Below are 24,588 nucleotides of genomic sequence, written 5' to 3' on the forward strand. Positions count from 1 at the left end.
CCTCAGCAACAGTTGGACGCATGGTCTTAAATTTCCACAAAACTGTCGAAATTTCCATCACCCTCGAAATCGAAATGGCTGTTGATTTCCGTCTTGCATAATTTCCGTCGAAATCTCAACGAATCATCCGAAATTTATCGAAACCTCGAATTTTTAGCGAAATTTGTCGAAATTTATCGAAACCTCGAGAGTGAAGTGAAATTTCTCTTTTAATTTATTTTATTTAAACAAAAGGTTATCACAAGTGCTTTTGAAATTATATGAAAAAAATAAACTTACTAATATTTTATTTAACTATTCATGTCTAAATTATCAATATTTGTATAATAAAAAATATTTAAATGATTTATGAATTTCATTTGCATTAACTAAATATGTTTAATGTACATAATCTTACAAACATGTTTGATACATGTACTATTTTACAACTTTTCCACCTCATACAAAACATAGATGTATTTAATTTGTAATATATTAGTCTTAAAACTTATATTTTTATGTTTGTTAACCATTTCTAAAGTCTCACAAAGAATTCCATGCTTTACTACTAGTTTTCGTTATTTTTTCAAATCGAAATCAAAATCAACATTGAAATTGAAATTTCCGTTGAAATTTCCGTACTTTTGGAGCTTCGAAATTTGAGTTGAAATCAAAATTTAAGACCTTGGTTGGATGTAAAAAATGCATTTCTTAATGGATACTTGGAGGAAGAAGTGTACATGGATGCACCTCTAGGATTTGGTGAAAAGTTTGGCACAAAGGTGTGTAAACTGAAGAAGTCCTTGTATGGGTTAAAACACTCAGCAAGAGCCTGGTTTGAGAAATTCACCCAATTTGTTAAAAACCAGGGGTATTCTCAAGGGCAAGGTGATCATACGATGTTTATAAGACATTCGCAGAATGGGAAGATAGCGATACTGATTGTGTATGTAGCCGATATAATTCTCACTGGAGATGACGTACTTGAGATGAACCAATTGAAGACTTCCCTCCCATCAAACATTTGAGATCAAGGACTTAGGATCTCTGAGGTATTTCCTTGGAATGGAGGTTGCTTGGTTGAAGAAAGGGAATGTTGTCTCCTAATGGAAGTATGTCCTTGACCTCTTTAAGGAGACTGGGATGAGCGGTTGTAGGCCAGAAGACACTCCAATAGATCCCAATGAGAAATTTGGAGATGACAAGGAAGTTGATCCAGTGAATACAACTCGGTGTCAAAAGTTGGTGGGAAAGTTAATTTACTTATCAAATACACGACCCAATATTGCTTTTGCTATGAGTTTGGTAAGCCAGTTTATGCATTCACCTTACGAGAAACATCTTGAAGCAGTTTATTAGATTCTCATATACTTGAAAAGTACTCCAGCAAGGGTTTACTCTTCTAGAAGACCACATAATAGAACATAGAGGCATACACTGATGCAGATTGGGCATGCTCAATTATTGATAGGAGATCCACGTCCGGATACTGCACTTATTTCTGGGGAAATATGGTCACATGGTGAAGCAAGAAATAGAATGTGGTTGCAAGGAGCAGTGTCGAGGCAGAATATAAAGCTATGGCTAACAGAGTTTGTGTGATGCTATGGCTAAAGAGAAATCTTGAAGAGCTGCAGATGCCGATGAACATGCCAATGAAGTTGTATTGTGACAACAAAGCTGCCATAAGTATTGCTCAAAATCCAATACAACATCATTGCACGAAGCATGTAGATATTGACATACACTTCATTAAAGGGAAGATTGATAGTGGAGCTGTTTGCATGCTTTTTGTTCCTACTACTCAACAAATAGCTGATATCTTCACCGAAGGACTTTTCAGACCTAGTTTTGAGCTCTTTGTAAGCAAGTTGGGAATGATAGATATCTACGCTCCAACTTGATGGGGGGTGTTGGATTTCTAGGGAATAAATTAGGAAATTCTATTGTTTGAATAAAATATGAAATTACTATTTCAGATTCTAGTAGTTTCAATTTCCTTTTTTCTAGCCTAGAGATCTCTTAATTTGATTTTCTGATTTATTGGCCTTCCTAATTTGGTGTCTTTTGAAATTCTATAAGAATGGTTATTCTTCTTCTAAAAAAACCTTCACAGCTCAACAACCTAGGTCTAAGTGGTAATTTTATGCATTTTCAGTTCCTAGTAACATTACTTTAATGAGAAAATAGCTTCGGTATTTTTTGAGTTTTTCTTTTGTGACAAAATTATTAAATATTAAATTCGTCTTGTAAGGCAATGGGTGGGATGCTGGTTTGGTATTGATGTGTTCTTAGGAGAGTCTTTCGAAGTTTATTTCACAGATATCTTTCTCCCTTTTACTAAATCTATTGTTAGTGTGCGTTCCATTTTTGGATTTGGGAAGAGATTTGGGTGGCTAATTCTTCAGTTTGCATTTCTTTTCCCTTTTTGTTACTTTGTGTAGGTCGTCTCCATTGCACAATGATTCTGTTTCCTCTATTTTATTTCAAATAGAGGTAATTTCTCATGGGAATTTCTTTTTCATAGGTTTCTTAATGTAGGGAGGTGTTGGAGGTTGCCTTCTTATTATATTTATTGGAGGGTAGTCTCCCTTCTTCTAAGATGGATTATTGGTCGTGGTTCCTTGAGTCTTTGGGGGAGGATTCTTCTAAATAAGTTTTTTTATGACCATTTAAGCCATATGAAGGAAGGCCAAAGACCCTTAATATCAAGATTTTTAATTGGTTATTGGTTTTTGGTTAGTACTAGAGTTAACTTGAACAGTCTATTGCATCTTTGGAGGCTTTGTAAGTCTATCTACAAATGTATGCCAGTTATGTTTTGATTTTTTGCAATCAGTCTCGCACTCCTTTCTTCTTCATTTTCATGGACGGTGTGGAATAATACTAGAGTTAACTTGAATAGTCTATTGCATCTTTGGAGGCTTTTTAAGTCTATTTGCAAATGTATGCCATTTATGTTTTGATTTTTTACAATCAGTCTCTCACTCGTTCCTTCTTAGTTTTGATGGAGGGTGTGGAATAATTTATTTGGTCTTATTGGAAAGAATTGGATGTCTTCAAAGTTGTTGGAGGGTCTTTTGGCTCTCTCTTCTTCAAATTTTGGGAGGAAAAAATATGGTTTAGCATTGTGAAGGTGCAGGTATTTTCTTGTTTTGTTGGGGTTTTGGTTGGAGGCTTGGAGTAGAATGCACGTATATTCACTGGAAATAAGATGTCTTATACTTTGGGATAGGATCCAGTGCTTTTGCTGCTGGTTGTTTAGAGGATTGTCATTTTCAGAATTAAAACATGATTGGTAGCCAGTGCTGTTTTTATTTTCTTTTATTTTTTAAGGAGGATTTCTTATGCTTCATTTTTGTACTTTCTTTTCCTTTTCAATAAAATATGTTTTTTTTCTACCAAAAAAATGAAATATAAATATGAATATCTATGTGGTATATTGTAATATATTGTAAAGATAAAACTTTTAAGAATCAATAGATACAACATTACATTACACAAATGTTATGTAGGTGCTTGTTGATGTGCTACACTGATTTTCCGAAACGACTCAACAATTTATGTAACTCTTCATCATTTTTATATTTTAGAGGAAAATATGTTCTTAGTACATGCAATTTTGACCCGATGAAAGTTAGAGGGGGCCAGATGTAAAGTCTATTAGGTGTGGACTTGAAGGGGATCATGAGTGTTGTTCCTAGGACTATGTTGGAATCCTAAGAGGTCCCTATGGTTTGAATTTCGGAGGAACATGGTTGTCAAATTGTATCTTGAAGAATTGATAGTTGAGTACATGTCTATTGGTGGCCAAGATGCCTTATTTTTACCCATGTCAAAGGGCATAGGGATTTGATCACCAAGGGGTATTTGAGCTGCATTTTCCAAAGGGCATACGTGCTGGGTTGGTTAGAATGCCTTTCGTGTTTGGTGTAGTTTACTTTGTTTATAATGAAAGTCTAAGTTTGATATGGGAAAGCTAGAGTGCAATTGAATCATTGAATCAGCCACAATGGATTGGGTTTGGGGTTGGAATGTTGAGGACAATGGAATTTGAAATTGGTAATGAATACTAGTGTTTGGGATAGGAATGGGACAATGAGTCTTGGGGTGTGGATATTGAATTGGAGTAGATATCTTGTAAGTGGTGTGGTACACTCCCATGATGGTGAATATGTGAAATGGGAAGATTTTCTAATGAACTTTTGAATTGTGATTTAAAAAGAATTGGTTATATTTTAAGAATTTTGGGGATGTGACTTTTATCTTTATGGTTCATATGTTAATAAATGCATCGAGGTCTTGAAGGTGGCTTGATTCACTTAGTATGGTGAATATGAGGAATGGATGATGGACTTTTGGGAAGTGTGAATCTAGAAGGGTTTCATTTGGAGAAACTTAGCATTCTAATTTTATCTTTAGGATTAGGATTGCTAGAATTTTGTACCTGGTTTGGAAGCCGAATCTATATGACATGGAAGTCAGGACTAGGGATGGGGGAGCCTTTATTAGAGTTCCTTGGGAACGGGGGATTGAGAATGAACTTCTTTGCAGAGGAAAAGCATTCGGAATTACCTCTTTGATTGGACCATGTAGGAGTCTGAGGCCACAAATTGTGGTAGGGGAGACATGACTCGAACAATACGCAAAATTTGGTCTCAGTCATTGCGGAACTAGTTTGTCACTTGCTTTTGAAATTTGAGGTCAATGTTGGGAAGATATTGAAATAAGTGAATTAAGAATTAGTCTTATACTCAAAATTATGAGGCATTTTTGGGTTATTGAGGTATGAAGACAAAATATGGGTCCGTCAAGGATTGGTGAGGTAGAAATGTGTTCGACGATTGCTACTTATTATTGCAACTTTTGGTAGCATGGAATGTTGATGGAAAATTAGTTGGATGAATGTTCTTGGATGCTGGAAAGTCATTCAAGAGTTAGAGGTCATAAATTGTTTTTTGAAGATTTTAGGTCTTGGTTTGAAGATGGCTTTGTGTTTGGGAATGTCTTCCACGAGGATCTTCTAATGAGATTGAGTTCAAGTGTACTTCAAAACTTGTAATTAAATTGTGTGTAGTGAAGATATTGGGTTGGAGAGCTCTATTGTTCTTAAGATTTTGCTTTGTGTTTGCTGAAGGTTCAAGAAAAGAGCAATATATGTTTAATCAACAAGGATGTTGATACGATGGAGTGGGGGGAGATGTCCTGGTCCCATGTTCTTGCATTTGTGACAGATGCAAGAGGACCACTTGGGCAGCCTTGGAAGGGCACGGTGACCATGTGGGATGGGTCTTGGAAGGAACCCATACATGGATTTGATTATGAAGATGTTTATATGATGTTGTGGCTAATTCAGACTGTGATCAAGTTGGCGCTCTTGGGCAAGTGATATATGATTCTTAGAGCAACCATGGGTTATTCATACGTAAGCAAGAATGTGATGATAAGATTTTATTTTACGGGGGAGCACCATGTGAGCATCTTAACACACCTATTGTCTTTTTGGTCACCAAGTGAGCAAACCTGCTATGTAGCTTGGTGCAGGCTCTATATCCTCAAGTGGGTGGGGGTGTCTTGGGCAATGAGGTGGGAGCCTTGTGGATGACACATTAGAGAATGAGGTCGCACTCAGTCTTAACTTGAAGGTTGGTATTGGGTTTTGTTGGTCCTTAGGTGATGTTGTCTTATGTAGGTTGGGCTATCGAGGGATGTTGAATCTTTGTATGTTTGTCTTCGAATAATGCATGGGGTTAAGAGTTACCTCAGTGCTTGTGGAGTGTGAGTTCACCACCCTTGTCATTTGAGTCAAAGTCCACGGTGACCGTCTCAGTTGGGACAAGGGTTGTCATGCCACGAGTCTTGACCGCTAAATTGGATCCATGAATATTTCCATGTATTTGGATTAGTACAATTGGATAGGACGAGGCGTAGTCTTGTCACTACCCAAACATGACTCCTTCATCTCTTGGGTTGATTAAAGCAAATGTTATTCTTTTAACCTTGGAATTCTACTGCCCCTTGACACTAAGCAATGTGTCTAGTAATCAAAGTATGCGAAGAGTTTATCTTCAGAATGGTTACAGTTGAATGACAATTTGGAAAGCTTATGTGGATCTTACAAGGGACTATTGGACTAATTGGTGGAGGAAAATGGAATTAAGGATGATTTTTGGACCTTTATTCACATTCGTAGACAAATTTTAATTGAGTCATAGAGATGTGGGGGATGTTGTTCAAAAGAGAGACATCTCTACGGATAATGTTTTTATTCTCTTGGTCAGTTGGTGGAGAAGATATGTGGCTAGATGTCTCGATAGGTTTTTTTGTGTGTGTGTGTGTGTGTGTAGTGAGTGCAAAGATGAATTTTCTAATCTATTCTAGGGTGTTTTGACTATACAAGTATTGGATCATTTCCCTATTTTGTTCGAGTGTTGAAGTGGGGACCTAGTCCTTTATAATGTGAAAATGTGTGGCCTAATCATTTTTCTTTTCTACCATTAGTTGAACTTGATAAGACATGGAGAGGGTAAGGTTTTAGGTTTGTGAAAAATTTGAAGCATCTGAATGAGTTGTTATGGAAGGAAGTGGAACATTGAACTTTTTTTGCATGGCAAAGCGAAGAAGAGACTAGCACTTTTGGGGAGCTGGGTTTTCTAGATAGGAAAGGAAAAGTGGGATAATCTTTTAGAGGGTGGATTGGCAAAGAGGGTTTCATTGTAAAATGAGTTAAATTAGTTTTTTTGTGAGTAGTTAGAAACAAAAGATCATGCTCGAAGAGGTTAGAATACCAAATGGAAAAATGAAGCATAATTTAGTCAGGGAATTGAAATTGAGGAAAGGGGGTGACATATTATCCTCATGTGATTGCTAATGAGTTTATGTCATTTTTTTCAAATATGTTTATGAAGGAAAATGTATCTAGGCCTATGTTTAAGGGTTTGGAGTGGTGTCCTATGTTGGGTTATCAAATATGAGATGGATAGGGAGGCCTTTTGAAGAGAATGAAGAATGATGTGAGGGTTGTTGTATTTGGGATGGAGAGGGAGAAGGCTTGTGTATAGGATGGAGAGGGAGAAGGCTAGATGGTTGTAATTGTCGTTTGTTAGATTGCCATTTTAGCTAAATGTTTAAATTGTTAGGTTGTCGGCCAACAATGTATATCAAATTTTAACACTTCTCTACATGTGCACGCTGATAAACTAAAGATAAATAGCACCCATTACAGGGAACACTATGATTTTAAACATCACACAATAAACATGGGCAACAAGACTAGAATTCAGTACCTCTAGTAACTAGCTTTGATACCTTGTTAGATTACCACTTTAACTAAAAGCTTTAACTACTAGGTTGTGGGCCAACAATGCATATCACGCTTTAACAACATTTTCTCAAGATTAATTGGGATGGGGTTAGAGATGATTTGTTGAAAGCTTTTGTGGGTTTAACATTAATGGGGTGTTGGGAAAGAGTATACTATTTCTCGGGGTCAAGAGTGTGCTTGTAAGGATTAGATAGATTGTGATGCTATTTTAATAGTTAATGAGGTGGTGGAGGATGTCTGTATGAGGATAGGGGATGTTGTGTTTAATTGGAATTTGAATTATGATTAGGTTATTTGAAATTTTTTGGATAGGATCTATGTTATAAAAGGTTTTGGTGAGAGGTAAAGGGTTTGGATGAGGGCTTTCTAGTCTAGTGCTCATTTTTTTATTATCATTAATGGGGAACCTAAGGATTGGTATACGGTTTTTTATGTTGTTTGGCAACGAGACCCACTTTCTTGTTTTTTGTTTGTTCGTGTTGTAGATTTCTGTAGTAGGTTGGTAGATAGGGCTGTGTAGAGGTTTTGTGAGAGTTATTTGCATGGCGAAAAGGTGGTGGTGCTGGTGTACCATCTGTACAAGTTTTTCTGTTAGATGATCATAGACCCCACTCAAAGTGGGAGCCTTGTGCACTGGGTATGGCCTTTATGATCATAGAGTCCTAGTCCTATTTAAATATGCTTAACATTTTGCAACACTTCGAGATGATTTGTGTTTAAAAATGAATTTGGAGTAAAGTGGGATTGCCGCTGTTAATCTTGGTTATCATCAAAATTGGCTTCTTTAGCAGCGCATGGTATTTTAGTGTTGCCTTTGATGTTTCTAATGGTTCTGTTGGGAGGGTTTTAATCCTAGGTTTGTCAGGATTTGGAATGTAGTCATGGCTAAGGTATTTAAGCATCTGGATGGGTGAAAGAATGGTTTTTTGTTTTTCATTATGTGGGATGTGTAACTCTTATTTAGGCTTGTCTTTTCTATTATTCCCTTTAATTTTCATCTATTTTTAGAATTCCAGTTGGGGCAGGCCATATGTTGAGAGGTTTTTTAGAGACTTTCTTGAGTTTGGGGTCAAGGATAAGAGGGACACCTCATTAGTTTGGAGCTTGTTTTGTAGGTCTAAGAAGGAAAGGGGATTAGGTCAGACTTTAATGGGTAAGTGGCTTTTGCAGTTTTCCTTAGAGGTGGGCTCCCTTTGGCATAATGTTATCTTCCAATTGGAAGATAGGCTTTTTCTTTTCTTTTTTTTTAGTGGGAAAAAACCCAATAAGCCTGCACTTAATTGTTAAAGGACAGTACTTTTTACTAAAAAATATACTGTTTTGTATCTTGTTGATATCTCAAGCCTGCTGAATCACGTTTTTTCTGCTAGTGGGCGTTTGATGGCATCTTCCTTCTTTTGAATGATTGGATAGTGGCAATTAATTTGGTTTAATTCCTATTTATAAATTATTTTTATTTTTGTTAAATATCTATTAAGTATACTATTCAGAAACGGATGTTGTTTATTTGAGCCTGAGATAATTGTTTTATTCCTGAATCTTGGATAACATTGCTATTCAATTTCTCAGTACACTTTTCCACCATCATGTGTTGGGGAAGTTGGAAGGATGGGAGCACCTACCAGGAGGGAAATTGGTCACGGAATGCTTGCAGAGAGAGCTCTTGAACCTATTTTGCCTTCTGAAGATGATTTCCCTTACACCATCCGTGTTGAGAGTACCATCACTGAAAGCAATGGCTCTTCAAGGTGCAAAAGTCCTTTAAATTTATTAATCAGAAAGGAAACTTATGTTGATATTTGTGTGATTCAAATTATTCTAAGAAATTTGAGAACCTATTCAAATATTTGTTTTGAGAATATCTGGCTACAGTTTTAACCCCTTATTCATGCTAAGATAATTTCTGTATGATTGAGATTCTAATGCTTATTTCCTAACACTTAATTTTATGAAATACTAGTATGGCATCGGTTTGTGGGGGTTGCTTAGCATTGCAAGATGCCGGTGTCCCAGTAAAGAGCCCCATTGCTGGTATAGCAATGGGTATGGTTATGGAAACACAAGAATTTGGGGGAGATGGGACCCCACTTGTTCTGTCTGACATAACTGGATCCGAGGATGCATCTGGAGATATGGATTTTAAGGTCTTACATTATTTTTCTCATTTTTTTTTTTCTTCAATTTGAGAGATTCAAATGGTTTTTATTGAATTTCTTTTATTTTAACGAAACAGCATTGCTTTCTGTCAAGATATCCTTAGATACAGTGTGCCACACATGTCTAGTCACACTTTATATATAAGTTGGTGATTTTCGTATTGTAGGTTGCTGGAAGTGAATTTGGTATTACTGCATTTCAGATGGACATAAAGGTTGTTTTTCTTCTTTGCTTCCATAAAATGAGTTCTTTCAGGATATCTAGTGTCTCCTGTGTGCATTTTGCACCATTTGCATTCATGCAGACACATCATTTTCGTTATTATTGATTATTATATGTTATCAGAATTATTCTTTTGACAACAGGTAGGTGGAATAACATTAGCTATAATGAAGCAGGCACTCGAGCAGGCGAAAGATGGCCGAAAGCATATACTTGGTAAAGTTTAAAACATTGCTTCAATAAAAATTCAGTGGCTTCACAGCTGTTTTAGAGGACGTAACTTTCAAATATTGTATCTATTTTTTTTTTTATCAATTTTGTGGCACTAACAAAATTCAATTAAAATGCAGGGTCTTATGGACCAACAAGGTGCACATATTTACTGACAGAATAAGTCAGCCGCTGATAGAAATCCACATAATTCAAGAAATTTACTTCAAAATTTCTGTAGTAAACTTAAGACCTTAAACATTAATGTTTTTTCAATTATTTCATGAAATAGAAAAGGAGCAAGCCTTCAAACATATAGTTTTACCCAACGAATGTATCTTTTTTAGCACTGTACAAGGTGCAATAGCGCTCTGCAGCTTCCAAGCCATCTTGCAATGCATAATAGGAAGATTCATCCATTTTCCTACAGACAGTACTATCGAAAATTGAAAAGAGTTATGCATTGATCTGAGCATTACATGTGAATATATACAACAAGCCTAGCATTCCTAAAATGTAAATTAATAAATCAAATCCCATGATTTATGGGACACTCTAACAGAATAGGAAATTCCATGATTCATGGGACACCCTAACAGAATAGGAAACTTAGCTGTATAGGCCTAATTCTAAGAATACAATCTGTTATTAAAAGAATATCCTAAAATAGCTAACTAATTATACACGGTTTTCCCACACTCCCCCTCAAGTTGGTGAATAGGTATTCTCCATTCCTAGCTTGGAAACAATAGTTTGGAAAACAGAGCTACTCAACCCTTTGGCAAGGACATCAGCAAGTTGACCATGTGTAGACACGTAAGGTGTACAAATCAATCCACTCTTCAACTTTTCTTTGATAAAGTGTCTATCAACTTCAATGTGCTTCGTTTGGTCATGTTGTACTGGGTTATGAGCTATGCTGATTGTAGATTTGTTGTCACAATAAAGTCTCATAGGGCCATCCCACTTGATCTTCAAATCTTAAAGGATGATCTTCAACCAAAGTAGTTCACACACACCTTGAGCCATTGCCCAGAATTCAGCCTCTGCACTCGACCGAGCTATCACACTTTGTTTTTTACTTCTCCATGTCACAAGATTCCCGCCGAGAAAGGTGCAATATAGTGAGGTTGATTTTCTATCAACAATTGATCCAACATAATCAGCATCAGTGTATGCCTCAAGTACCAATCCTCCATTTCTTTTGAACATGATACCTTTCCCTGGTGTTCCCTTGAGATACTGTAGTACTCTATGGGCTGCTTGCAAATGAACTTCCTTCGGGCTATGCATAAACTGACTAATCTCACTCACTGCATATGCTATATCTGGTCGTGTGTGAGACAAATAAATGAGTCTTCCTACCAGGCGTTGATACATTTCTCAATCTACTGCGACATCCTCCTCAGCTTTTCCAAGTTTAAGATTAGAATCCATGGGAGTACTTGCTGGTTTGCATGCTGTCCTGCCAGTTTCCTTGAGAAGATCTGTGACATACTTTTGCTGAGAAATAAAAATTCCCTGCCTAGAGTGAGCAACCTCAATCCCGAGAAAATGCTTCAGTCTCCCTAATGCTTTAATCTCAAACAGTTTAGCCAAATTTTGGCTCAAGACCTGTTTCTCCTTAGCATCATCTCCTGTCACTATTATGTCATCAACATACACTAGAAGGACTGTAACTCCCCCTGAAGGAGAGTGTTTAATGAACAATGTGTGATCCCCTTGACTTTGTTTGTATCCCATAGCCAACATAACTCTTGCAAATCTCCCAAACCATGCTCGTGGTGATTGCTTAAAGCCATACAGTGCCGTTTTCAATTTACACACAGTGTGAGCAGCCAAATTCTTCCCATATCCTGGTGGAACCTGCATATAAATCTCTTTCTCTAGTTCCCCATGTAAGAAAGCATTCTTGACATCAAATTGTTGCAACTCCCAACCATAATTAGCTGCTAGTGATAATAATACTCTAACCATGTTCATCTTTGCAACAGGAGCAAAGGTCTCTAAATAATCAATCCCATAGGTTTTAGTATACCCCTTGGCTACCAACGGCGCCTTGTATCTCTCAATCGACCCATCTGCCCTCTACTTCACCGTATATACCCACTTACAGCCCACCGGTTTCTTTCCTGCCGGTAACTTCACCAACTCCCAAGTCTTCTTCTTTTCCAATGCCTCCATCTCCACATTCATAGCTTGTCTCCATTTTCCATTGGACAAAGCCTTAGATAATGTGGTAGGAATGGTGATGGTATTTAGGCTTATAGGAAAGGCTCTATGGGATGGTGAAAAATTCTTAAACGACAAAAAAATGTGCTAGAGTGTACAATGGTTGCTTTGTGCATTTTCGAGTTCCTTTCCTAATGGCAATTGGAAGGTCGTGGTCATCATTATCAACATGAGATTTAGTTTCATCTTGCAATGGATGGTTAACGATTGTTACCTCATTCAAACGATCTGAGTGGGACTCTTGGACCTGCATTGGTTCAGGAACAACCATCTTCTTGTGAACACCTTGCCAAATATGGTATTTCTTGGAGCAGAATCGGTCTTTTCTTTGGGTTCATTTGGTGTTTCAGGGACAGGTTCAGAAGAACTCTTAGGTACATGGTTGGAACAAGATGAACAAGGAGGTACAGGTATAGGGTTCGAGGTTTTAGACATAGGAATTGATGGCAAATCAAGCAAAAAATCTTCCTGATCCTGATCTTCCCTAGTTGAATTCTCCCCCTGAAGATAAGGATTACTGAAATAAGACTCTTGTTCATTGAACGTAACATCCACCAAGAATAGAATTTTTTTGACGAAGGGTGGTAACACTTATATCCTTTTTGAGTCGAAGCATAACCCACAAAGACATATTTTAGAGCCCTCGGATATAATTTCCTCGTATTGTGACTATGAACATGGACAAATAGCATACCCAAAAATCCTAGGAACAAGGTTGTTTGTAGTGGTGAGGTTTGGGTAGAATGTGGAAGGTATGTCCATAGAACTCTTGAAACCCAAGACTCTTGAAGGCAAACGATTTATCAGATGAGTGGCTGTTAGAACGGCTTCCCCCCAAAAAACCTTAGGACACATTTTTTTGAAACAACAAAGCTTTAGTTTTTTCAAGGAGATGGCCATTTTTCCTCTCTGCTACCCTGTTTTGCTTTGGGGTATTGACACAAGATGACTCATGTACTATTCCTTTTGTCTGAAAATATGGGGTAAGAAATTGATTGAAATAGTCCCTAGCAATATTTGACCTAAACCTTTTGATATTTACCCCAAATTGGTTTTTGATCATGGAATAGAAATTTGGGAACACAATACTAACATCACTTATGCTTAAGCAAGAAAATCCAGGTAACACGATTGCAATCATCAATGAAAGAAACAAACCATCTTGCCCCAAAAGCATTAGAAACAATAGTTGGACCCCAAATATCACTGTGAATAAGATAGAAAGGAATTGGGCTTCTTTTGTAACTAATTGGAAAAGGTACACGATTGTGTTGAGTGAGTTCACATACTTCACACTGAAAGTTTTCAACATCTAAATCCTTAAACAAGGAAGGAAACATAGCTTTAATAACCGTAAACGATGGATGTCCAAGACGGCAATGATGAAGTAAAATTTTTTCTTTATTGGATAAGACAAACTCTGACATAAAGGAAGAAGATAATCTGTCCTTGGTCATGTGCAACTGACTTGGTGTTTCAAGATAGTAGAGGCTATTCCTTTCCCTAGCACGTCCAATCATCTTCCCCGAATTCTTGTCGTGAAATATACAATTACTACTGTCAAAAATCACTTTACAACATAAATCTTGAGTGAGTTTATGTATAGAGACCAGATTTGTGGACAATTTAGGAACATGAAGGGCATTTTTCAAAGTTACCGATGGTCTTATTTTCCCATCCCCAAAACCAGCTACAGTGGTCAAGGATCCATCTGCTGTGGCTATTTTCCTACTGATTGGGCATGGAGTATAGGTTGAAAAACTATTGGATAAATGGGTCATATGATTGGTTGCTCCTGAGTCCATGGACTAGGTTGAAAGGAAATCTTTTGATCTAAGATTAGAGAGGAGATAGATAGGTGGTTTTGATTGAGAAGAATGCGTCTAGGAATCATTGAGTTTGTCACCCTTCTCAACAATACAATGGGTCGAGGTTGTAGAATATGATTGGCTTCGGCTGAATAAATTCATTTGAAGAAGAATATTTGGTCATCTCAAGTTCATTGGTGGCAATTAGATCGGCCTGCCGGTAGATTTATTGAGGTGCAACTTAGATCCAAGGTCTTAAATTCAATTTTGACTAAAATTTCAAGGCTTCAAAAGTATAGAAATTTCAATGGAAATTTTGATGTGGATGTTAATTTTAATTTCAATTTTAAAAATGATGGAAAATAGTAGTAAATCATGGAATTCATTTACGAATTCAGAAGCTATTACTAGACAAAAGTCACATCCATGGACTTAAATATCCGCGAAATTGCCCGTCACCCTCAAAATTGAAATGGTTGTCGATTTCCATCTTGCATAATTTCCATCGAAATCTCAACAAATCATCCGAAATTTATCGAAATCTCGAAATTTTAGCGAAACTTGTCGAAATTTGAACTATGTAATGAAATTTCCTCGGAATTCAAATGAGAGATCTAGGAGTAAATTGAAATTTCTCTTTTAATTTATTTTTATCGAAACAAATGATTATTACATGTGCTTTTGAAATTATATGAAAAAAAAACTTACAACAACATTTTATTTAACCATTCATTTCTAAATTATTTTTATTTGTATAATAAATAATATTTAAATGATTTATAAATTTCATTTGTATTAACTGATTCACTAAATATGTTTAATGTACATTATCTTACAAATATATTTGACGCACATATTATATTACAACTTCTCCACCTTATATACAGCATACATGTGTTTACTTTTAATATATTAGTCCTAAAACTTACATTATTATGTCTATTAATCATATCTAAAACTTCATAAAACAATTCCATGTTCTCCTATTGGTTTCCATTATTTAAGACCTTGGTCACATCATAATGCAAGATTATACATTTATACATCAAAGACAGGTATGTGGTGTATACTGTAATGTAATGATCATATTAAACATATTCAAGTAATTTAACTGAAATTCAAAATTCCTAGTAAATATTATATATTATACAGATACAAATAATTTAAAAAAAACTGGTGAATAAAATGACATAGCAAATATCTAAGTTTACTATTTCATATAATTTCAAACATCTGAAATCTGTAAGTTGTAACCTTCTTATAATGACCTTAAGTTTCATTTAAAACAGAAGAAAAGATAAATTATGAGAGAAGTTTTAATTTCGGTTTTTATTTTCAAATTTGAATTTCCAGCAAAATTTCAGTTTATAGTTAAAATTTCAGCACTTTTTGCTGAAATTTTGAGATTTCAGATGATTTGGGAAATTTCTACTGTGCCAAATGGAAATTGATTTCCCTTTGAACTGTGAGGGTGGTGGAAAGCACAGCAATTTTGAACGAAAATTTTGGCAGTTTCATAGAAATTTAACACCATGGTTAGATCTAATGGTTAGGGTTGTACTAGTGTTGTTCCTGGCATTTCAGAAGGTGATGACTGGATTGAGATCCCAGTTTAGTAAACGGTGGATAAGGATAACCCTTTTGACCACAACATGGGTGTGTGACTTTTTTTTCAACGTGCAGTTTGGAGGGTTTCACTCGTTACAAAAACATTTGGAAGAATGCATTTTTGGGTGGCAAGTGCATTGAATTGCAAAGGCAAGTTTTGGGAATTGGGAGTATGTTCGGGCAATGACAGTTACTCTATCTTCAATCCTTGAGACCTGAAAGGGGGAAGTTGGCATAGTTTTGTTGCAGCTTTGGAGTCTCTGTGAGGTATGCAGATGGTTCCAAAGGAGGGAGGTTTGGATATATCTGTACAGCCAAATGATCAACAGAGTTTAAAGGATGCATTGGTGGAGATTTTTTGCTGAGGACCCGGCAGGGTGCATGGCGCTGCAGCACCAGTGAAGGGATGGCGCAATCTCTGGTGGATGTGGTGGTGGCTAGCCAGCTGCTAGACCGGAGGACTTCATTGCAGCCAGGGTTTGTGACAAGAGTAATGGAGTGGGCTTGGAGTTGGATGAGCCAGGTATTGTCCACATTACCTTACACTTGGGTCAGATGTTGGGTGCTATTGAGTTAGAGCCAACTAAAATCAGTGGGCAGCCCATGGTTTCAACTTTCAACTAAATTATCTTCTACAAAGCAGGCCAAATACCCATCTTAGGCTTTGCAAATTGCCCCTGTTTATATTAAGGCCCTGAGTGATTTCAGCAGGCAGCACCTGGATCCAGGTAAATTTCCTAGAAAATAGGCCAAAGTCCAGTGAAGGGATGGTGCAATCTCTGGTGGATGTGGTGGCAGCTAGCCGGCTGCTAGACCGGAGGACTTCATTGCAGCCAGGGTTTGTGACAAGAGTAATGGAGTGGGCTTGGAGTTGGATGAGCCAGGTATTATCCACATTACTTTGCACTTGGGTCAGATGTTGGGTGCTATTGAGCTAGAGCCAACTAAAATCAGTGGGCAGCCCATGGTTTCAACTTTCAACTAAATTATCTTCTACAAAGCAGGCCAAATACCCATCTTAGGCTTTGCAAATTGCTCCTGTTTATATTAAGGCCCTGAGTAATTTCAGCAGGCAGCACCTGGATCCGGGTAAATTTCCTAGAAAATAGGCCAAAGTCCATATAATAATTTCAATGGGCAGCCCATGAATTCTGTCAAATTTCCTAACAATGAGGCTCAAAGCTCACCCATTGGGCAGCGCATGGATTTACTCAATTCTATTTTTCTGAAACAGGCGCAGCCTCCTTGCCCAATTGTGTGATGTGTTGGGGACAAAATCAGCCCTGTGTTGCAGCTGGAGAAAGAACAATTGATTAATTTGTATTAACAGGAAAGAGATTTCAATTCAGCCAATTCTTAGTTGGGTCAGTCTTAAGGATCAAGGACGTTCTTTAAGTGGCTGCTATCAAAGCCCAAGAGCCAGGCATTAAAAACCCAAGGGTTTGATTTACTTTCTAATAAAGGCTAGGGGGTTTCTATAGGAGGGCTCAGACAGTAGTGGGGCCCAAGCTGGTTCTTGTAGCAAGAACCAAGAATTAAGTGGAAAGGGTGGCCAGAATCTCTGGGAAGGGGATGATGGTTTGAGAAGGGAGTTTTTAACGAATGACACAAAATGGGGGCTCCTCTCAGGTGGTTCAGAAAATTCAATCACATGGAAGAGATAATACTGAGAGTTTTCACAATGAAATGTGTCAAGAGGAAAGTATTTCTGGCAATTTACAGAATGGAAATAAATGTAAGATGGCTATGCTTATAAAGGTATATGATTGGCCACCAGCAAAGAAAAGGAAAAAGTAAGGAAAGTATGCTTGTAAACGATTGCTTGATTTCCAACATGTGGAGGCAAATTTTTAGTAGATGATGTTGGGAATTTTTCTCGAGTCTCATAATTGTTCAAAGTACATAAATAAAGGAGGTAATCAGAAAGAGAAAATTTAGGTGGATATTTTTGAAGAGGATAGTGAATTACTTTGCTTGTGTTGGTGGTCTGTTATTGGATGAGATTTAGGAAACTTTGGATTATGCTTTTGATTCCTCTAATGCATGGGGAGTTATTTTTTATGTGCGCCCTTCATTACTTGAAAGTTTGGAGAATGTATCTATTTTTGAAGAGGGTTTGGGGTGAGAATTTTGCTGAGAGTAGTAAGTGCAAGGATGGAGAAGGCTGGATGTTGCTGCCAATAATCCTTTGGATGGAATGGGATTGTGGTTGGTTGATCCTGAAGAAATGAAGTTTTGACTTAAATGAGCAAAAAAAAAAATTGAAAAAAAGTTGGTAGAAATTAGCAAGCTTTGGAGCTCCATCCACTACTAGTTTCTGTTATTTTTAAAAATAAAAATAAAAATTTTAATAGTTTTTAATCCTTCAAATATTAATTAAAATTGAGACTTAAAACATTGAGAGTGAGGGAGAATCCCTTAACCTTGACTATGCATGGGAATTTTTATGAATATAGGAAACCATAGAATTGATAGGATTACGAGTCCCCATAAGACAAGAAGAATGATTGATGAGCAGGTGTAGATGTCCCACTTTAGTTGAGAGTACTACATGCACAATATACTAAGTCAGGCTATGTTTAGCTCCATTATTCTTGGAGGCCTATGTAAATTTTTTCGCTAGGGTGAGGAAAGTTTTTAGTTCCTTTCATCTTTTTATTTTCTTTTTGAGCGATTGAAGAGTTCGAACAAAACTTAGGAGTACGCCACACAAACATATACACACACACACATATTGCTTCCCACACTAAGTAAACAAGGAATGTGCTATCTGAAAAGCTTAATGTTCATTTCCAGTCAAACACACCAAACAATTGCAAGTATAATAGCATGCCTCAAAATCTTACAACCCTTTTGAGTTTTGACAAAAACCCCAGAATACTATGATTGGCTGTAGCACAATGCTAAATTTAGAAATTTATAGCCTTTCTGAAATTGTGCTCTTGATGCAATACATTCTGTGTCCTTCTAATGCGCAAAAATCCTTGGGTATTACCAATAGTGTTTACATGTAGCTGTCAATCCCCTAATATATTTCTGGTGGTCCTCTGTTCTTTCAAAATATGGTTTAACTTTCCTGTTTTTTATTTTATTTATTTGTCTATTTATATATTTGCATTTTGTCATTTAGCTGAGATGTTGAAATGCACACCTCCCCCTTCAAAAAAGCTTTCAAAGTACGCTCCATTGATTCACGTGATGAAGGTTTATTACTCTTCCAAGTTCTTTTTCAGTGGTTGAGCTATTAAAAACTGATAGTCTATGATATATTTTCACTGACAACTAAGTTGGTTTTTTGTAGGTCCAACCAGATAAAATTAATATGATTATTGGTTCAGGTGGGAAAAAAGTAAAAAGTATTATTGAGGAAACTGGGGTTGAAGCTATTGCTACGGAAGATGATGGAATAGTAAGTCCAGGCATGAAACTTTTTCCAGTTTATTTGTTTGACATGCGTTTAGCCATTTAAATATTTTAAATTTTCATGGCATTTGCAGGTGAAAATCACTGCTAAGGACTTGTCGAGCTTAGAGAAGTCTAAAGCTATTATTAGCAAGCTGACAATGATTCCTGTAGTTGGCAATATATACAGGTCTCCTTTCAGTTAGAATGCTCCTGCTACTTCAAAAAAGAACATACTAGAATGGCTATTGCTTTTTTTTTTACCTCGATATTTTGTCTAGCACTGTCTTTAACTATTCCTGTTTGGAAGAAATGGTAAGTCCAGCTTATAAATTTTGATGAAAGCTTTCTAAATTTACTTTGCCTACGTGAAAACACTATTTGTCATTCCAAACACTTGTGATCTCTAGATTGCTAAAGCACAAAATTTCTTGGCATTTTTTATTGGCTTAAAAATTTGGGTTCTTGTAGGCCACCTTGATCTTTAGTGTTATCTTTCCTCAGTAATTTTCTAGAACTGTTTTTCTCTTAACATGCTGATTTTTTTGGGTCATTTACGAAGTTGGAAAACTATATGACTCATCTCTTACTGTTCAGGAACTGTGAGATCAAATCAGTAGCTCCTTATGGAGCTTTTGTTGAGATAACACCAGGATGTGAGGTATGTATTTAATACCTAGATGCGCAAAGTATACAGCCTGTATATAGGTGAATAATTGATCTACCATATTGCCCACAACAACAGTAAAACAATGGAGTCTTAATTTCCACTACTTGGGTCAGCTCTGTGAATTTTTCTACTGGCATGTTGAAGCATCCCTCCCTTTTCTGCCTCTAGCCTTGATAAAAAATATGTTCAGACAAGACCATATATGAAAGAGTTTAGATGCCCATGTTGTATCTTCTGTAAGTGCTATTCATAGTTTGGCGTACATGATTCCTTACTTTGCCCTTGATAGATTTACTGCTCATCAATCTTAATGCTCTTATCACACCTACTCGTTTACTTTTTGTGTATATTGTTTCTTTGTTTTGAAAATCCTAATATATATGATAGAACTAATCGGGGAGCCATTGTCCAATATTTTTCATTTAACTTTTAGAGGCACTTGGCCATTGCATAACTCCGCCTGTGATGCACTTAATTTCCTTATTTGTTTCACACATAGAGGGTTGCGTTAGGTAGCTGACAGCCAGCATAAAATTTGTCAGATTGCTATGATATGAATCCTTACCAAATATCGCATAAATTGGCGGAAAATGATTCATATATTCGAGCCCACTTAGTGGGACTTGAGCCTTGGTTTTGTTGTTGTTTGTTGTATTTGGCCATTGCATAGCACACTGGATATGCATATTTTGACTAATAAGCTTTACCTCTATGCATGACATCTTCAATTGCTTTTGTAACTGAGTCATTGATCCAGGGTAAATGTACTATTTTAAAGAATTTCTATCTTTCTAATTATGACTTTTTGTATAAGTATCAACAATTGTGACTGTTTTAGTTGGCTGCTAGTGTTACTGAAGGTCCATTTCATACAGTCTTCCCTCCTGCATCTCATGAAAGTTTGAAACCTGTAGATTATAAAGACATTGTCTATTGATTCTATTATTTCTATAGTTTATACTTAGATAATATTCTAGACAGACAGCATATGTCATGATGCCTCATATTTGATACGTCTATATTCTAAATGTTGAAAAATTTTCTCCATCAATATTGAATATCACTAAGAACGTTCTTTCAGCCTTTCTGATGTTAAATTGGAGTTCTCAAAGCATTAAAACTGCAACAAGGAGTGAAGAAATTGAAACAACTTGATTGATATTTCAATTTGTTGAACTCTGTGCAGGGACTTTGTCATATTACTGAGTTGAGTTCAAATTGGCTGGCAAAGGCAGAAGATGTAAGCATGCAATTCATTATTTAATTATTTATCAGCCAATGCATAAATATCTTGGTCGAATGATTCTCTATACTTGCATTTTACAGGCTTTCAAAGTTGGGGACCGGATAGATGTCAAACTCATTGAGGTTTCAAACCATCCTTTTTATTTCCATTTGCAGCATGCATTGTTCTTCAGTGACAAATGGTTTTACCCTTGTTAGAAGAAAATATGTTTTTTTAGTAATTAAGTTATGTGAATGGAGGTATTTTTGGCCTTAAATTGTTTTATTCAATAATTCTGATTAATTTATAAGAGGCAGACCTGGAGCTGTGCGTAAAGCTCCAGGATAACTGCCAACTGGTTTTTTCTTCTTGTCATCTTCTCTTCATCTCTAACCCTGAGTTCTGTATATTCTTCTTTGATTCTTCAATTAATTTCGAATTTTCATGATAGTATTGGAGCAGGTTCTCTGAACCTAATCAATCTGAAGTACTTAACACCCCGTCTTCCTCTCCTTTTCTCTTCCTCATCAACCTTTAAAGTAGATATTATTATTTTTTTTCTTTGGTTTGAGAGACATTTGTATTTTTTATCCTTCTCCTTTTAGCTGTGAGCCAGTCTCTCTGGTGTTCTGTGGCTCATGGTAGTTCACCTATCTAAAGACAGCACCCTACTGTTTCTTGCGTACTTCCATTGCTGTTCTGATGTTTCCTCTTCTTTTTATCTCTAACCCTAAATGCTGTATTTCCTTCTTTGATTCTTCAATTAGTTTTGAATTTACATGATGGTATCAGAGCAGGTTCTCTGAACCTGATTATTCTGTAGTAGTTACAGCCCTTGTCCCTATCCTTTTCTCCCGTCAACCCTTAAAGTAGAAATTTATTTTCTTGTTGAGAGTTGTTTGGATTTTTTATCCCTTTCCTTTCATCTGTGAGCCACTCTTGTGGTTGTTTTGTTGTTCAAGGCTGTTTGCTTATGTAAAGACAGCGCCCTACTGTTTCTCGCAGACTTCTGTGCTGTTCTGATGTTTCCTCTTCTCCTCTTCTTCTCGTCATCTCTATCCCTAAATGGTGTATATTCTTCAATTAATTTTGAATTTATGTGGTGGTATCAGAGTAGGTTCTCTGAGGCTAATTAATTTGAAGTAGTTACAGCCCTTCTTCCTCTCCATTTCTCTCCTTTGTCAACCCTTAAAGTAGAATTTATATCCCCTGCTTCGAGTCATTTGGATTTTCTATCCTTCTCTTTTCAGGCATGAGCGACTCCTGTGGGTGTTGTGCAGCTCATGGTAGTTATCTTATATAAAGTCAGCACCCTACCGTTTCCTGCAGACTGCTGTTGCTGTTCTGATTTTTTCTTTGACTTCTAAACTGTTATGATGATGTAATTGCTGTTTTTAAGCCTGCCTATGCTTCTAGCTGTTGCCAGGTTGGTTGTGGAGTGTCTGCACTGCTGTCTTAAGTGTCTGTGGTGCTTCATTGTGGTCTGCTCTGTTCTGTCTGGTCAAATGTGGTCTTCTCTGCTCCAATTGGGAGACTATTTATGTTTGTGATTCCTCCTAGGATACTATAACTTAAGTTCATGTGCTTGTAGCTTCATGTTGAAGTTCTGGAAGTTTTAAGATCTGGAGTGTTGTTCTGTGCCTCTGTTTGAGTCCTATTCTATGCTGTGTTTGCTGCCTGATTTAGCAGAGTTGCTGTGTTATTCATTCCTGATGCTGATGTGGGCTGATTGTAGTGTATAGGGGGTGATTTTGATGGCCTCTACAGAGAGAGCTTCGACTGATACTAATATTGTGGAGATCACAGCAATCAAATTGGTTGGATCTTCCAACTACCTATTGTGGTTTCAGGCAATGCATGTGCATATTAACGCGAAAGGGAAGTCCAAGTTTTTCTTGCATTCTCTTCCATGTATAGACTCCAAGGATTATGAAGATTGGATCAAAGAGAATGACACATTGCTTGTGTGGTTGTGGAATAGTTCGGAGCCATGAATTGCTGTAAATGTGATGTTTCATGGATCAAGCTCGTGTTTCTTACTTATATGATAAGTTTTTCTAATATAACCAAGAAGGTACGTCCATTAGTGAATACTATAGCAATCTGACATTGAGATCATTAAGACGCAAATGGTAGAGTTTTTGGCTGCCAAATTTTTGTCTCAGTTGAGTCTTGAGCTTCAATCCATCTGTGATCAGATTCTTGTAAGTGGATTCATATCATCTATATAAAGCATATGCTTGAATCCAACGTATGACCAAAGATCTAAGTCTTCATTTCAAGATTTTTACTATGATGGTTCACCCACGGTTAGCATTGCATCCAAATGTGGTAAGTGAAGTGTTGGAAAACAAGGACAGGCTTTGGAAAGTGGTTATGGCAAAGACAGTGTATCAAGACGAGGAGTTTGCCATGGCAATTCCTGCATTTGCATGCATTGCAGTTAACGAAACCATGATATCTTGTCTATAAGATTCAACAACTCTAAACTCAGTTTTTACATCTAATGCTACTATGGCGCGAATACCATCAAGCTTTTTGGCTCTTCATCCTCTTCGTCCTGGATTATTGATTATGGCATCTCTAGGAAGTTCCCCAAGTTATATCAATCCTTGAAACCCACTACTTTACACAAAGGTTACTCTTGTTGATGGATGAGTTACGTCGGTTTTTGGTTGTGGCAATATTCTTTTATTTCCATTTATGTTTCTTTTTTCTATGTTATATGTGCCTAAATTTTGTTGTACCTGTTGTTAGTCAATCAGCTAACTCTCATAACTATTATGAGACCTCTTTTCCTTCTCATTATATTATATAGGATCTCTAGACAAAGAATAGGATTGGTGGAGGGCTTGAGAAGGACAACTTGAACTATCTTGATGGTGATGGTATGGTGTGGGAAAGCATTCTTCACATCTAACTAATGTAGAGGCCAATGACAAGTAGTAGCTAAAGAGATGAATAGATGTACTGAGGCAAGTTTAGTGATCAGAGAGAATGTGTCAGAATAATCCAAGCCCGTAAACCTGAATATATCCCTTAGCAACAAGACAGACGTTCAAATGAACCACAAGACCATGAAGTTTCACATTGTACACCCAACAACCACCAACCACAGACTTGCTAGGAGGAAGAGGTACCAAATCCTAAGTATCATTATCATGTAGCACACACATATTTTCAACCATTGTAGTCCTCCTATCAAAATGGGATAGGGCTTCAGAAGTAGATTTTGGAAGGGCAACAGATGACAGAGTACTAATGAAATAGTAATACGAGGGTGACAAGAAATCATAACGAACAAAATTAGAGATTGGATGTTGGATGTTGGGTACAAATGCGTTTACCTTTTCGAATAGATATAGCAGGATCAATGACATGGGAAATAAAATCATCTAATGGGGGGAACTAGAAGCTTAATAGTAGAAGCTAGATGAGGCTCTCCTCCCTTGAGTCGCGTGCATATACCTGCAAATTGGGATGATCCAAGCGATGAGAATGACTTCAATTGGATGAAGATCTAAGAGGATTGGGCAGAGAGAAAAGGTTGGAATCTAAAAGGCAAGGAAAAGGAGGGGACTCATCAAAGTTAACATAACTCAAGGAATCATAGTTGTATGATGTACACTCAAAAAAGGTGACATCAATAGAGACAAAGAATCGGTGTAAAGTAGGGCTATAACATCAATATCCCTTTTGAGTATAGGAATAAGCTAGAAAAATACATTTGATAGCATGAAGATCCAACTTA

The 24,588-nt window shown here is 36.8% G+C and overlaps 1 protein-coding gene across 6 annotated transcripts in view; it reads left to right on the forward strand.

Annotated features, from left to right (window-relative positions):
• The window catches only part of LOC131166068 (probable polyribonucleotide nucleotidyltransferase 1, chloroplastic), a 168,915-nt gene that overhangs the window by 129,420 nt on the left and 14,907 nt on the right, over positions 1-24,588 (forward strand). For all 6 annotated transcript variants that reach the window (XM_058124322.1, XM_058124305.1, XM_058124314.1 and 3 more), the window contains 10 exons: positions 8,873-9,051; positions 9,264-9,447; positions 9,627-9,674; positions 9,826-9,898; positions 18,671-18,744; positions 18,842-18,949; positions 19,038-19,132; positions 19,540-19,603; positions 20,799-20,852; positions 20,939-20,980. In XM_058124322.1, the coding sequence (XP_057980305.1) occupies positions 8,873-9,051; positions 9,264-9,447; positions 9,627-9,674; positions 9,826-9,898; positions 18,671-18,744; positions 18,842-18,949; positions 19,038-19,132; positions 19,540-19,603; positions 20,799-20,852; positions 20,939-20,980 (921 nt within the window). The remainder of the gene's footprint in view (positions 1-8,872; positions 9,052-9,263; positions 9,448-9,626; positions 9,675-9,825; positions 9,899-18,670; positions 18,745-18,841; positions 18,950-19,037; positions 19,133-19,539; positions 19,604-20,798; positions 20,853-20,938; positions 20,981-24,588) is intronic.

Source organism: Malania oleifera, chromosome 1 (genome assembly GCF_029873635.1).
Source record: "Malania oleifera isolate guangnan ecotype guangnan chromosome 1, ASM2987363v1, whole genome shotgun sequence".
NCBI lineage: Eukaryota > Viridiplantae > Streptophyta > Magnoliopsida > Santalales > Ximeniaceae > Malania > Malania oleifera.